Source organism: Accipiter gentilis, chromosome 32 (assembly GCF_929443795.1).
Source record: "Accipiter gentilis chromosome 32, bAccGen1.1, whole genome shotgun sequence".
Taxonomy (NCBI): domain Eukaryota; kingdom Metazoa; phylum Chordata; class Aves; order Accipitriformes; family Accipitridae; genus Astur; species Astur gentilis.
The window spans coordinates 15250642-15265583 of NC_064911.1; the positions used below are offsets into that span (position 1 = coordinate 15250642).

The 14942-nt window shown below is 35.9% G+C and overlaps 1 protein-coding gene across 18 annotated transcripts in view; it reads left to right on the forward strand.

The window, feature by feature from the left end:
* The window catches only part of DMD (dystrophin), a 1191992-nt gene that overhangs the window by 935526 nt on the left and 241524 nt on the right, over positions 1 to 14942 (forward strand). For all 18 annotated transcript variants that reach the window (XM_049835325.1, XM_049835324.1, XM_049835302.1 and 15 more), the window contains one exon: positions 945 to 1134. In XM_049835325.1, coding sequence (XP_049691282.1) covers positions 945 to 1134 — 190 coding nt within the window. The remainder of the gene's footprint in view (positions 1 to 944; positions 1135 to 14942) is intronic.

The following is a 14942-nucleotide window of genomic DNA, read 5'->3' on the forward strand; positions in this document are numbered from 1 at the left end:
TTTACTATATACTGTCTGAGCTTAAAAAATTACTCAGTTGTCATGCTGATGTCAAACAAATATGCATGTAATACAATAGCTAAGTAGCCTTGACAGCCTTGTGTTAATGAACATTTTGTCATAGTTACCTGCTCACATTTCTAAATCCATATTTAGCTCAAGTTCAACGTAAAAAAATCAGTGAGTACATGTGACACCTACATTACAGATGAATGCTGATAGAACACAGATCTACTTTAATTTTTTTTCAGCACCAGAATTGCTGGAGCCTTTAGTGTTCTTTCCCAATCTATGATTTAGATCTTCCCCAAGGATACATAGACTTTGTATTTAAAAATTGTATTTTATCATGTCACTGATAGAGATCTTGTAATTTATTACATTCATATTAAAAAAAACAACCAAACAAAAAAAACCAAATAAAACAAAAACCCCCACCACCCCACATTTGAGTGTTATTAGGTTATGAGGTCTTGAACGCAATCTCCAAAGGTTTCAAGTCACAAAAACTAATACTTAAATTCATCACACTGTGCAGTGGCCAGGAACTATTTTGTGATTTCTAAAAACAAACAAGTTTTCCACTGTAGTGTTAATGATAAATAAGAAAATAATCTTTGATTAAAACAAATCAGGGACTTATTTTTGATTTTTTTTTTTTTTTTTTTTTAATTGTGCATGTTTCAGGCATAGTACTTTCAAAGAAGTATTTTTGCTTAATTTTTTACCGGATGAAGTCCAGTTACTACTTCTCAGGAGAAAAAGATAAAAAGGAGCCCCACCTGCCAAACGTACAGTGCAAGTTCTGTAGCTAATGTATCTGCAAACTTACCTTGACTGGTACATGAAAAATTACATAGTGTGTCTTTGTTACATTTGGATTTAATGGTCAAGATTTGTTTTCTTCCTAATAGTGCTGCATTTGACTGTTTGTACTTGCGCAGGGTTTGTGAGCGTGAAGCTGCACTGGAATCAGCCCTAAGAATGTTGCAGCAATTCTACCTGGATCTCGAAAAGTTCCTTGCTTGGCTTACAGAAGCTGAAACAACTGCGAATGTCCTGCAGGATGCCACACGCAAAGAAAAGATACTAGAGGATGCCAAAATGGTTCGGGAGCTCATGAAACAGTGGCAGGTAAGTCAAGCACTTCGGTTTAGAGACATGTCAGGTATCCAAAGTGGTGGGTTTTTTCCAGTGTGCAGCTACTCAACAAAACTGAAGTTGTTTTGAAAAAGAGAACTGGTTCTACTGCTAACCTTTAAGTGTTGCTTTGGAAATTGTTATAGGGATCTAACATGAGTCACATCATGATTCTGTCTGACATCTTTGAGCATATAACACATTTGGAAAATGTGTCTTGAAGTAGAGTTTTAAAATGGAAGAAAGGAAACTTTGCTGAAATGGGTGGTTAGATTTTTTTATTTTTTTTTTTTTTAAATCACATAAAAATGAATTACTCTGCCAAGCTACGGTCTTGAATTGAGCACTTGACAGACATGAGAGTTTATTAAGCATTTCTGATATTTATAGAAATTATATAAATTGCATCAAGTTTATTCTCTGTAGCTTAACTGAATTAGTTTTCCTCCGTTACTTTCAAACACATGAAAAATATTAATTTCGTATTTGGCTGATTATTGTCAACATGCTCTGCGACGATAAAAAAAAAGAGATAAAGATTAAAATTTTCATAGTTAATGGCTGGACGGTTTTCAGACAGTTGTTTTCCTCTGGAAACAAACAAAAAAAATCTTAAAAAAGAGAGAGAATGTTGTATTTGGTGTTCCGGAGAATCTTGAGGGGAAAGAAAAATAATTAGTTGAAATGGTGCTGTTGAAAAATGTTGTTATACTTTCATTTTCTTTTCTTCACTACAGTTACTGAGAAGTATGCAGATATGTCTGTGTGAGGTCTTAGATTTCCTAAATATGAATTAGTTGACTGTTTGGAAGGCAGGGCCCTTTCTTCCAATATTCCCTGAGAGTGCCTGACTTTTACGTTGACAGAAAGTTTAAAACTGGATGTTCCAGGCACTGAAGGCTCTATGCCTTAATTTAATTATGAAAAACATACTGTGGAGAACTTTAGCTGTAAGTGAATATGTTGAGTAAGTACATTGGATGGAAATACTGCTACCTTCTTTTGTCACTACTGTATTAATACATGGTTTTAACTGCTTGACTGAACTGCTGCTATCATTACATGATACTCTGAAATCTACAGTTGTTGCACTAGACAAAAGTGAAGTCTGAACCACATTTTTAATAGTGATCTGTCTTTATGCTGATTTCATTTTATAGTAATATCCCTTAAGTCCTCATGTGTTTCTGAATTCAGTTGCATGATCCTGGAGAGCAGAATTGAATGGAAGATAGTTCTAGACTGAGTGGTTAATTTTCAATGTAGGCTATCTTTTTATATATTATTTAGATTAGGGGTTTGGTTGTAATGGTGCTAAAACAATTGAATTATCAAGTATTTGCAGAAGTTATTTTTGATGTGATCATTGAAAAATAGATTATTTGGCAAACTAGAGATACCTAAAAATTTAGGTCAAATACTTCATATTTAACTGTAATGGAGCTTTGTAGACCCGGTTATCTTTTCAACTACTATCTTGGGTTTTTTTAATTTCCACCAAAAAACCATCCAGAGCTATGGACAAAAGGAAAAATAAATGCATACAAATCCTTCCCTCCATAAATAATGAAGTAAATAAAAATATCCATCATGTGAACAATTGCTTTGTACTGTAAGCTTTCTTCTAAATAGTTTTCTGCACTTCAACTGAGGCGTAAGATTAAATTTTCATTTCTTCTTTCCATGTTTTTGGTATTTAAGCACCAGATCTTCTAAGGTAGTAAAAACTGTTGTAGAGTCTCTATTTGTTTCAATTCCAAAAAGCAAACACTGTTCTGTTCGGTAAATCTTGGCTGTACAAGGTAAATTATTCTTAAATCTTAAGAAGAAACATTAGTATGCAGAGGCAAAAATGTGGTTGTTGCGTTGTCTTTTGCTCCCCAAAGGTTCATACATACCTGTCCACCAACAGCAAAATAATTTTAGACTTTAGTTCGAGTTGATGGCTGCAGGAGGAAATATTTTGATAGTGTGGTTTGTTGTGGGCTTTCTTCATTTGCATCTGCATGCTGATGCATCTCTACGTAGACTGACTTGGTTTTCTTCCTGGGCCTATCACTGTGTCAGCCTCTCTATACCATTTTTAAGCCTCCAAAACAAATCTCATAATATAACAAGCGCAAGTGGATTTTCAAATGCATTTGTCCTGAAGGGAGTCTGGTGGATATCCTTCTAAAAGCTGGTAGAACCATCTTTTTTTCTTTTTTTTCTTTTTCTTTTTTTCTTTTTTTTTAAATTTTTCTTCCTCAATTAGAAGAAAAGTTCCTTATTTCTACTGGAATAAGGAAACTTTTGTTTAAATAAACAGAATGTGGCTAGTTTTAGAAATTGTAATTGGAAATGACCTTTTCTTTTTTTTCTGTAATTTTTTAAAGAACTACAGTAAAGTAGCCATTCAAGATTTGCATCTTCTTCCATTTCATTAAATTATCACAGATTTGAGGCATAGTCATTAACTACAATTAATTTAAAAGGATGTATCTTTTTACTAGTGTGTGTTCTTAGTAATTAGAGCATCACTTTTAGTAATTTCTCCTATTAGAATAGGGATTTCATTAACAGCAAATGTTTTAAGTTCAAGGAAGTTAATTGTAAAATATTTGAACCAAGCAGTGCATTTGTTTACTCAGTAATACAATGTGTTTATGTGTGTGAAGCTGTTGTAGTGACTGCAGGTTTTTCTGGAGACTTTGCATTATTCTCAAATGATAAACAGTGCTTTTATAGCAATTCACCATTATTGGAGGGACCTATGTGCAGTCAAAAATACAAACTTACATAAACTTCTGTTTCTCTACTAGTACCTGATAGATTTTTCTGATGATGTGTATGTGAGTTTCATATAAAGTGATTGGACAATGCCAATAAAAGTCAGTTGGAAACAAAGTGTGAGAATAAATTAGTGGAGGCTATGGCTACAGATACACTAGCAAGTTAAATATGTCCTTCATCCTTCTCTGGCACTGAGGCCACCTATAAGCAAAAAGTCACTTTATGAACTGTTCTACAGTTCATGAAGTCAAATATTATGCTATGGTTGTTCTTAGATAAAACTTTTTATTAAAAAAAATAATTTAAATGACTTAAGGAAATTATTAAAAAATAAAAAAAGAAGTTAATAGTCTGAGAGTTCTTAGCTGTAAAACTAATTAATTCATTAAGATGGGTAATATTTGCAGTAGTCATAACACAATGCTCCATATCAATGGTATTCATTGTAAAAGCTTTCTGTCCAAATAAATACAGTGTCCTGGTAGTGGTGCAAATATTGCCCATCTGTGTCACTACAAAACTGGATAATGGAGCAAATATTAAGGACTTTTACTTCTTAAAGCACAATTTTGTCAATAAAACTATTTTATTGATGTCAGCTGAATGGTCAGGAAAGAGAATATGGCTTTTCATCTGTTCCTCAGTTATTGCTGCATTGATCCTTCTAGTCTTCATACCCTGCTTGCAAGAGTTCTCCCTCACAATTCACTTTGATGCATAGGGCTGAAAAGTAAGAACATGACAAAAATGTGGCTGCTTGTGCACAGCTTATGCACACAAAAGATTCAAACAAAAAGGAGCTTTAATAAGTCACTGAAATCTCAGAAATATGCATTTATGTACTTTGTGGAAAGTGGTTATTTCTCACTAATCCATATCATCAGCCCCATAAACCACAAATAATGATAAGCCTTTTTTTTTTTTTTTTTTTTTTTTTTTTTTTTTTTTTAAACTCAGTACTACTGCAGGCCAGAAATGCTCTTACCATATAAAACACATCAGGCAATGACTTGTATCCCAAGAAATTTGCTATGTAAATTGTATATGTATAAGAACAGACACATTCAAATACAGTCTGTGTCCTTAATATGTTTTTTAACATCCAGTATATGTAGTATAACCACAAGCCATAGCATAGAAAGGAACCTAAATGCTTTCAGCCAGGATTACAGTTTTCCAATTCTTTTTTTTTTTTCCACATGAATTCATTTTTTTTTTTTTGTCGTCTCATCAGCCAAGCTGAATCCACATCCTAGGAAGTAAAACAAAATGGTAGCTTCTGATTAAAGATCACTGTCTCACAAGTCTTTTGAAAGAAACTTTGGTTACCTAGGTTATAGAATTCATAGATTATGGTTAAATATGACATATGGACTTAGATCTGCGGGGCTTGTCTTGTTCTTTATGCGGTTGCATTGACTTGGATAATGTGAAAATAGTCACTAGGAGTCCTGAAGTGTTAAGATTCTGTTTTAATTTGCTATTTTTAGGCAATAGGTAGAAAGCAGTGTTTTGATAAAAAATTCTTTATACAAATATTGAAAAAACCCTGAATACCTGAGTTCACTAGTAGCTTTACCTCCTTGTCACTAAAAATGTTTATCTCGCCTTTAGTGAACCAGCAGTTTTCTGCTTTACACTCTCAAGCTTTAATTTATTATTTTAAACAACTAGGAAAATAATGTCTTGCTGTGCAGAAAGTGTTCTATATAGCAGAAGTTGCTTGTCTAGGAAAATCTCACTTTTTTTTTTAGGTGTTTCTTTTGCTTTTCATGTTCGGAAACCATTAGCTCAAGTGTCACTAATAAAGATTAATCTTCCCCTAGTACTTATCAGTTCATTCGGTAGCAGAAGGAGAAGGGTGAGACTTACATAACTGCACATTCTAATTACCTGATGATGTAATTATATTAAATTGTTGCATTATAAACACGCTGTTTGTTTACATAAGCATGTATTTGCATGCATCATTTGTCTGAACTGACAGCAGTATAATAGTTGAGGTGATTCACACAGTTAGAATACTTTCTGGAGAATTTTCAAGGATATAAACCAGTTACTCCAAGGAGTCATTTAATTATGTGCTACTTTTTATTTTCTAGTTGAAGTACATCATGTGTCCCCACGAGGTCTGGTTTGATAAGTAACCATATGAGGAAGATGAAAATAATTAATTTTACTTTCTGCTTTCATACTTCTAGTGATATGAACTCTCAACTGTGTTAATTACTCCTCTGGTTTGTCTTTTTAGCAATAATTGTATGTGACATTTTATACAGCTTATGTAATATTAGACATAATTTTGAAGCTAGTGTGGATTTATCTTGGTATTTTATGAATGTAATCATTTAATATTAAGCTTGTAGATGAATTTAATCACAGGTTTTTCTCACTGAACTTTGACAAAGAATACTGGATGTGACACCTAGTTAAACAATAACTGGAGAATGCTTTATACTGTATACACAGGTTACCAAATGTATCTGAAATAATCTGTGGTGACTGATGAATTATTGGTAGTGTAGACTGACTAAAAGTATGACAGCATATGATAAATGAAGTGAAGTTAATAACTTTGGCATGAAATACATAGCAAATTTATTTTTATTACCACCTTCATGCTCACTTAGACTATAACCTAAGTAGTTTCACTTTAGGAGTTTCACTGCTAATAATATGAAAAATTTGCAGTGCCTGAAGTTATACCTAAGAATTTATAGTATGGGCAGTACCCATATTTTCTCACAGTGTTGCTTTTATATAAAACAAGGGACATGTGCTTTTGCGCAGAGTGGGAACTGTTACACAGTTCTGGATTGAGACCACCTACAGGCTGTGGTCCTTCTGATTAGGTCTGCTCACAGTGAGTTCCTAGTTTGCAGGTAAGATCATATATTTTGGTAAAAGAATAGTGTTTTGTGTTAATAGCTGTATTTTTATTTGAGTGGATGGGATGGAGGGGAAAGAAGCACTTTCCAACATAAAAAGGTAGCTTCTGGTAACTGACAACATATCAGTGCATAGCATGTATAAATGTGCCTGAAGAGCAGGACAAAGACGGTATCTATGTTCAATCAGGTTCTGTGGTATATTTTTATTTTGATTTCATAAACCATAGATTGACATGATAGATGCAATAATCCAATAGCACAAAAGGCCAAAGACACTTTTTAACATCGTTTAATGTCATACTACTCAACTACATTATGATTAATGTGCTGCTCTAGAAGGCACAAAGGTAAGGACACTGTTGGTTCAAAGAGTATATAACCTACAGTCCTATAAAAATGGGTAAAACTGGTGAAATCAGTAAGGATTATTATGCACATAGATATAAATGTATATTTGTATTTGAAGCTGTAAGTCCTAAAGGACATGCAAATGAATAACTCTTTCAAATGCATTCTAAGGATCAAGTCTGAAAATAAGTTTCATTATTTTTGTTTTATATTACTGTAGTTTGTCATCTGGATTAAGCTTGCTGGTTTGTGGTTTATTTTTCCTTCTCAGAGAAGTAACAGTTTTATTAAAAACCTGCTTAATAGCCCAGCATGTGGTCAAGAATTACCTTATAATATTGATATACTAGTGTTTCTGCTATCTCTTGAGACTGTGATCTTGCTCCATTGAAATAACAATGGCAATTTCAGTGTCACTTCCACATGATGATGTGCTTTGATGTAGGTAAGGAGATGAAAGAGGGGAACAGGAGGCTTTCAGTGCAGGGAAAGAATAACACAGAAAGAAGAGGAGAAAAGCTAGGAAATGGAGCAGCTGTGCAGACTCAAGTTACTGCATAGTGTTACATTAGTGGAAAGCTGAATACTTTCATAGGGAGGTTTAGATGCTGATTCTCAATGGGGAAGGCAATGAAACGGCTGTTCTTCTTAGCTGGATATCAAACAGAAGTGGTCAGGAAGTCAGCAATGAAACAGATATGTAGATTTTGCTACTTTTTTTTTGTCAAACATTTTGGTTTAATTAGTTTAGTTTGGATAATCTTTATGATAAAACCAGAAAATGTATTGATGCTGCAGCTTATCTATGAGTGGATACATTAATGATGTATTCTGCTTCTGCCATTCCTGTTACTGAACTTAGAACAAAACCCTAATCAATGCTAATTTTCTTTTAGAAAGTAAAAGGCTTATTTCATTAAGTGATGTAGTACTTCGTTACTAGAATGAGATGTAAGCATTCTTAAAACTTATTCCCAGGAAAATAAACAGCTCTTAATTGTCAGAAATTCCACATATAAAGTGGGTGTTTGCAAACAAGAAGATAGATAGATAAATTTCTTCCTTTAATTTTTCATTTGCGTATGTTCTCATAATCAAGGTAGCAGAAAAATCCCATTTGTCAAATGTGCTAAATAACATAGTATATGCTCATTTGCTTGATGTATGTTTTTAGTCTTCAAAAGTTTACTGAGCACACCAGAAGGATGGTCGTGTTTTCACTTGCAGATCAGTATTCAAACCCTATCAGCTTTAAACACAGATTTTTCAAACACAGATTAGATGGGAAAAGCTTGTGTAGCATTAAGCATGAGGTTGTGTTGTATTAAGTAAGACTGTTAGAGGAGAGCACGACAAGTTACAAATAGAAATGGGGTAGAATGGCTAAGCTGGTTTGCCATTATTCTTGAATAGGTTCCAATTACTACATGTTTTCCTGACATTATTATTTCTCTAGGATGCCTCATCCCTGTCTGTGTAGGCTTTTCAAAAACAGGCTCTCCCACATCCAAAGAAGTGGATGGATGGGCTCTCTCATGGTCTTGCTAAGCATATGTCATGTTTCACTGTAGCCCACCAACTTGAAGTGACAGGAACGAGATTGAGTGGTTACCAAAACTTTGAGGACTTCTGCCATTCGATCTTCCTGTGATCGTCAGTATTTACTGGTACAGTCTAATCTGCCATTTAGTTCTTCCAGTTACTTTGTATAGCAGATTTATTTGAAAAGTGAATAATCAATAAAAAGTCTTTGTGAAAATCCAGCAGTAGCTTTTACTACATTCTTCTGATGAGCTTGAAAGGGTATCTGCGCCTTTTGCAGTTATACCTCATACCAGACTATTTGAAACACATGGCTGAAGCCCACATAATTTTTTGTTTGTGAGACCAGAAGTGTATTTTCCCAAGGCAGGTAAAAGAACAATGCTTATATTGTGATTATTAACATGTTAATATAAAAAGGATAAATTATACAGCGCATAACTGAGGAAAAGTATTAATTTTGGCTTAGGACAGATATCTTCCTGAATATGTAAGAAGGCAATAATGACCTGCAAAGAATACAAATAAGGAATAAAATAGAATTACAAATGCTCTTCAGAAACAAGTTCTACTTGTTTTATGGAAGGTTCTTAGACTGTACTGAGAAAAATAGCAGTCTTCTACGAAATGCTGCAAACTTTGCCTTTTTGTGAGCATATAGCTGCCATAGCACAGGTTTTCTGCATGTGAATTTGCACAATTTCACAATACTAGCCATTCTCTATTATGTACTGTGCAGCAGTTGTATACTGTAGCATAGCAAATCTCGCTACCTAAACTGACAGCATGTTTGGCAAGAATAACTTTGTCTACATCATCACCAAGCGAGTGCCCCATTTCATTTTCTGTCAGAAGTTTAAGCTTTCTTTCTTTCACCTGCTGACAAGAAATTCAATTTCTTCTGTCAGTACAAAGTTCCACATATGCATTTATCCTTTTGTGCACATTTTTCATTTGAGTCATTTATTTTCACTGGATACCATTTCATTTTGCGTGTTTTCTCCTGGGTGCCTGATTCCAGTTTATTGATAGTCACCACAGAAACTGCCATTTCTCCCACATATGAAATGGAAGATTTTTTTTTAATTTTTTTTTTTAACTAGAGTAATTAGTAGTACAGAATTATTATCTCAGTCTGTTTTCTAATTATTCCAGTGGGTTCCTCACCTCACTGAAAATAATAGCAACTTTCTGGAGGAGGGCCTTTGTCCTCCTTTGTGACAGTGCTGTAATTAAGTTAGAAGATTCTAAACTGATGTTCAGGATTTTTCTTTCCGGTAAAATGCATGGTGTTTGGGAATTCTGGAAAGTCAGCCTTGACTTGTGGTTACTTATCATAGTTTTGCCATGTTTTGTCTCAGTATAGTTAACTAGATTTGGGCTTATCTTCTCTGAAATTGTTAGTATAATAATTGCATTTTCAGAGGTTGAATATAGTAATGAAAATATATAGCTACTTAAATGTGCAATAGTACTCTTTCTAGGTTTATCATTTCTATTTTTGTGTTGTCAATTCCCTGATTTTATGTATACCTTTCTGGGGAGGGTGGGAATCATCTCATGTTATGATACCTACCAAGTACCCTAAAATAGCAGTATTGAGCTGCTTAGGATAAGATTGAATAACGTTATTTAGAGCCTATAACACTGGAAATCAGATGTAGGCTCACATAAATTTCATTACAGAGGTTCTTCTGTTATATGTATTATATTTTATATATATATTCTATTATGCTTCATATCTATTCTCATCTGGGTTTAGGATTATACAGTTTCAGATACCCTGTTCACCTTGTGGGCTATATATATGTATATAATTTTTTATTATTTTTTTCCCCAAATAACCTTGTCATCTGTGGGTTTCCTATAGGTGAGGCTAGGAGGATGTGCCCTTAAACACTGGTACAAGCAGCCACAAGCTCTGCTGTTTGTATCCAGGTATCAGTTGTTATCTACTAAGTTAACCAGATTATAGAAATACAGTAATGTCACCTCTTCGGTGTTTTGTCTGCCTCTACATTTTTATTTTTTTTAGAAGCCATGTAACCAGTCTGTTGTGTATCTGCCACCTGTCCTTACTGGAATACTGTAGGTAGCAGGGTTGAAGAGTCAGCTTCTGACACCTATTTTTAGGTGTCAGCAGTATAAGTGTGAGGTAAGTGTTTAAGCTCCGACTGAGATTGGCAGAGTCTGCGGAATCTAGAAAGCTATTTGGCTGGCCAAATGTAGTTATCCCACTGTCTTCACCGCACTAGCAATGCAACAGCAGCTCGTGTTTGTACCTCCTCACACCACGAAGAAATGCCCAAGGTTACTGCAGAGGTTTGTGCCACCCAGCTCAGCTTGGTTACAATATCTGCTCTTCCTAGTTCTGCACAATGGTAAAAGAGAAGCATTTCCAGAGGGCAGTTTAGCCCAGCTGAGCTGGAGCTACTTGCCTTCTGGAGAAGCATATGTCTCTCCTCTGACTTAGAGAGAACCTAGGAGTAGCTAAATAATTAACTGGCTACAATAGGTGCCTATACTTGGTGTGATTGTGTATGCGTACATATATATATATATAAAAAAATATAAAAATAAAAATATGTGCGCTCTCTCTCTCATGTAAATGTTAATAGTGTTTATCTTTTTTTTTTTCTTTTTTCACTGCTTCATTTGATTGTCTTTTACCTAAAACAGGTTGAAGAGCTTATAGTTTCATGTAGGTCCTACCACTCAGTATATTTCTAAATTGTGCGATTCCCCATGAGGCAACAGAAAAGAACCAAAATGTAAACTCAGACTACTGAGATGACTTTTCCCCCAAATGATGACCACAAATTTAGTCATAGGTAGCTATGAAGGCATGTGAAGATATGCCTACAAAGTTTCCTCTGCCAGATCACTCCAGTTTTTAAGCTGTGTCTTGAGCTGATCCACCTGCCCACATGAATGTGCCATAAGCGTTGAGGCAGTGACATTTGTTTGGTTTTAGTCTGCCTCGCTAAGAAATGTTGTTCTGGCTTCTTACTTCTTCATTGTCACCAGGTGGGAAAGGTGTTAATGCTTTCTGTTCTTCATGTGTTTCTTTTCCATAGAAAATTTCCTTGAATTCGAATATTTGTACACTTAGGGAAAGGATTTAGGCTCCTTTATGCCACTTCTTGGGGTGGTGGCTTTCTCACTGTTGCAGAAGAAGGTTTCCACTGCTTCAAGTCGACTGGTGTAGTTGTCAGGACACCTGAACGGGCACAGCTATGAACCTGGTCCATGGCTACCATAATCAGTCAGATTTTTGCCCACGAATTCTTTGTGCAGTTCTGCTGTGTGGAGGACTGCTGCTGCTTCTGAGGGGAGGGAAGGGAGCAGGGTGAAAAGATCCCACATGAGAGTGTGAAAATCCATTTGCCTTCTGTTTCTGCAGCCTATTAGCTATCTTTGGTAGCGGTCAATAACTGAGCCCAGGGAAATGATTTTTCTTAATACTAAAAAATGAGGCAGAACAGGCCTCAGGAAGGAAAACAATAAGTTTATCTGCTATCCTGTGCATACAAAAGGCAGATCTCTTTATTTTTGGGTATGTGAAAGGGACATGATGCTCATTTTCTTCAGGCTTCTGGTATCCTTGTTCTTTCCTCCCTCTCTTTCTCTCTGCGTTTACTGTCTCTTGTCACATTTCTATTAGATACTTTGGTCATTAGGACAGGGAGGAGTCTTTTTAGGATTTTGAAATCTTTTGGAAGTTATTTATGCCAAGCTATTCTCAGACTCTGGTTTAGCAGTTTACCTGCAAGTGGGGGAGATTTGTGTTTTAGATATGCTAATCTAGGGCCCTTTGTGATCTGAATTTGGATTGAACTGGCTGCAATAATACAGTAGGGTTTTGCATGAGTCCTTTTGTGTGGAATAACTCTGCCGAATCAGGATAGGGCTGGAAGAGGCTGGAGGAATGGCAGGAGAGATCTGAAACTTAACTGTCCGTTTTTGCCTCGCTAAATTAGAAGCTTTCAGCTGACCAGATTACTGCATCTAAACCAGAAGACTGTTTATGAATAAATATAGCAGAGCAAAGAATACATTGGTTATCAGCTGGTTGTTTAGGTTGTTTTTAGTATGATATACTAATAGTCACCAGAAGTGTTGGTATGTGAGTGAAAACATCCAGACTCTTGATTTAAAATAAATGTCTTCAATTCTGTACTGTTTATATAGTCGAAAAGATAATGCGAAATCAAAAGAGGCCATGAGCACCAAGCAGCATGTACATTAATCAGTTCAGAAGATGAACATATTTATTTTCTTGTGCTTTTTTTACTTTGCATATTTTTTTCATCTTAGAAGTCTCTATAGCTTATAGAAATTTGATTGACAAATTTGTATCAGTCAAAAAGATCTTCTGTTAGGTTACACTGAATAATTTGTTATGAAATAACTGAATTAACCCTCAAAAGAGACCATGAGACTCTTTTTTTAATGCCAGAATTTTAATTTCTTGTATCTGAATCAGATATTACAGATTTTTAGGGGAACATTGCCAATGGAGCAAATATGAGAGTTAACTAGTAACTAAGGAGATTAAAGATATAAATTATATCCTCTCCAGAAATACCATATATTGTCTGCTACGTTAAACCTGCTTAATTTTAATTTCTACCTCATGCTGCTGGGTGGGACACAATTTTAATGACTGTTTTTCTGAAACTACTTCATAGTTCAACAAAAAAGAAGAGCAAGACACACTTCCTAGAGGACTTAGTACAAAACCCAGAAGATCGAGTCACTAAATTTCATTGTAGAACTTCAAAGGTCTTTTGCTGGGGAAGGCTTACAGTTGTCCTGCTATTTTTTGTACTGTTTATATCAAAGTGTATTTCACTGATCTATAAATGAAGTGGCAAATCCTTTCTTCCCATAAACTGGAAACCTGCTGGAAGCTGCCAGATCAAAGCTATGAAATAAACCTGTTCTCACTTACCTTATACCAATTACAGACACAACAGTACATTAACCTCAACAGATCAACTCTTCTTTTTAACTGTGGTATTGTAATTCCATACCTCATGAGTAAGAAATGCAACAGTGTTTAAATGCCAGCTGGTTGATTGGCTTTAAAAAATAAAATTGGCCATTTTATTTTAGCCTTCAATTTGTGGGACATGGAAAACTATGGAGGGTTAGAACCCCCTGAAAAACAGTGCCAAGAAATGTGATTTCTGCAATGGGAGCTATTACATGACAGCTTCTTATTTCATTTTCTTGCGTTTCCTGTTAGACATCTAACCTACAAGTTTTATATCCAGGTGTTGCTGGGCTGCATGCTGCCTCAGGTAAAACCAAGATGATTACTCACTCAGTTTTAATCCAGCTCTGTGATGAGGGCACGAAAGAAGAAAGGCCTCATGCTCTCCTTAGAGCAAACTTGCAGCTGCAGTTACATTTCTGCAGCTACAGGATTCCTTGCATTAAGCTTAATGCTGGGAGATTCAAGTCCTGTTCATCATAGAATCACAGAATGATTTGGGCTGGAGGGAACCTTAAAGGTCATCTAGTTCCAACCCCCCCGCCATGGCCTGGGACCCCTTCCACTAGACCAGGTTGCTCCAAGCCCCATCCAACCTGGCCTTGGACACTGCCAGGGATGGGGCAGCCACAGCTTCTCTGGGCAACCTGTGCCAGTGCCTCACCACCATCACAGTAAAGATTTTTTTCCTAATGACTAATCTAAATCTTCCCTCTTTCAGTTTATAACTGTTACCCTTCATCCTATCACTACACTCCCTGTTAAAGAGTCCCTCCCCATCTCTCCTGTAGGCCCCCTTTAGGTACGGGCAGGCTGCTGTAAGGTCTCCCTGGAGCCTTTTCATCTCCAGGCTGAACAACCCCAACTCTCTCAGCCTGTCTTCACAGGAGAGGTGCTCCAGCCCCCGATCATCTTCATGGCCCTCCTCTGGACCCACTCAAGCAGGTCCACGCCCTTCTTATGTTGGACTAAGAAGGAATGAGGAATGCCGCTTGCCCCTGGTCTCCACTCGGACATCAAGCCTTTCACTGCAAGTCTTTGAGTGCGACCACCGAGCCAATTCTTTCTTCACCAAGTGGTGCATCCATCGGGTCCATGTCTCTCCAATTTAGAGACAAGGATGTCATTAGTATCAAAAGGAATTTTACAGATCATGAACACCAATTCTATCTGGCTCAGTATAGACACTATGAAACCAGGTGTTGGGGTGTGACAGAGGAAAGAGAGAGAAAGCTATGAATTTTGTTTGG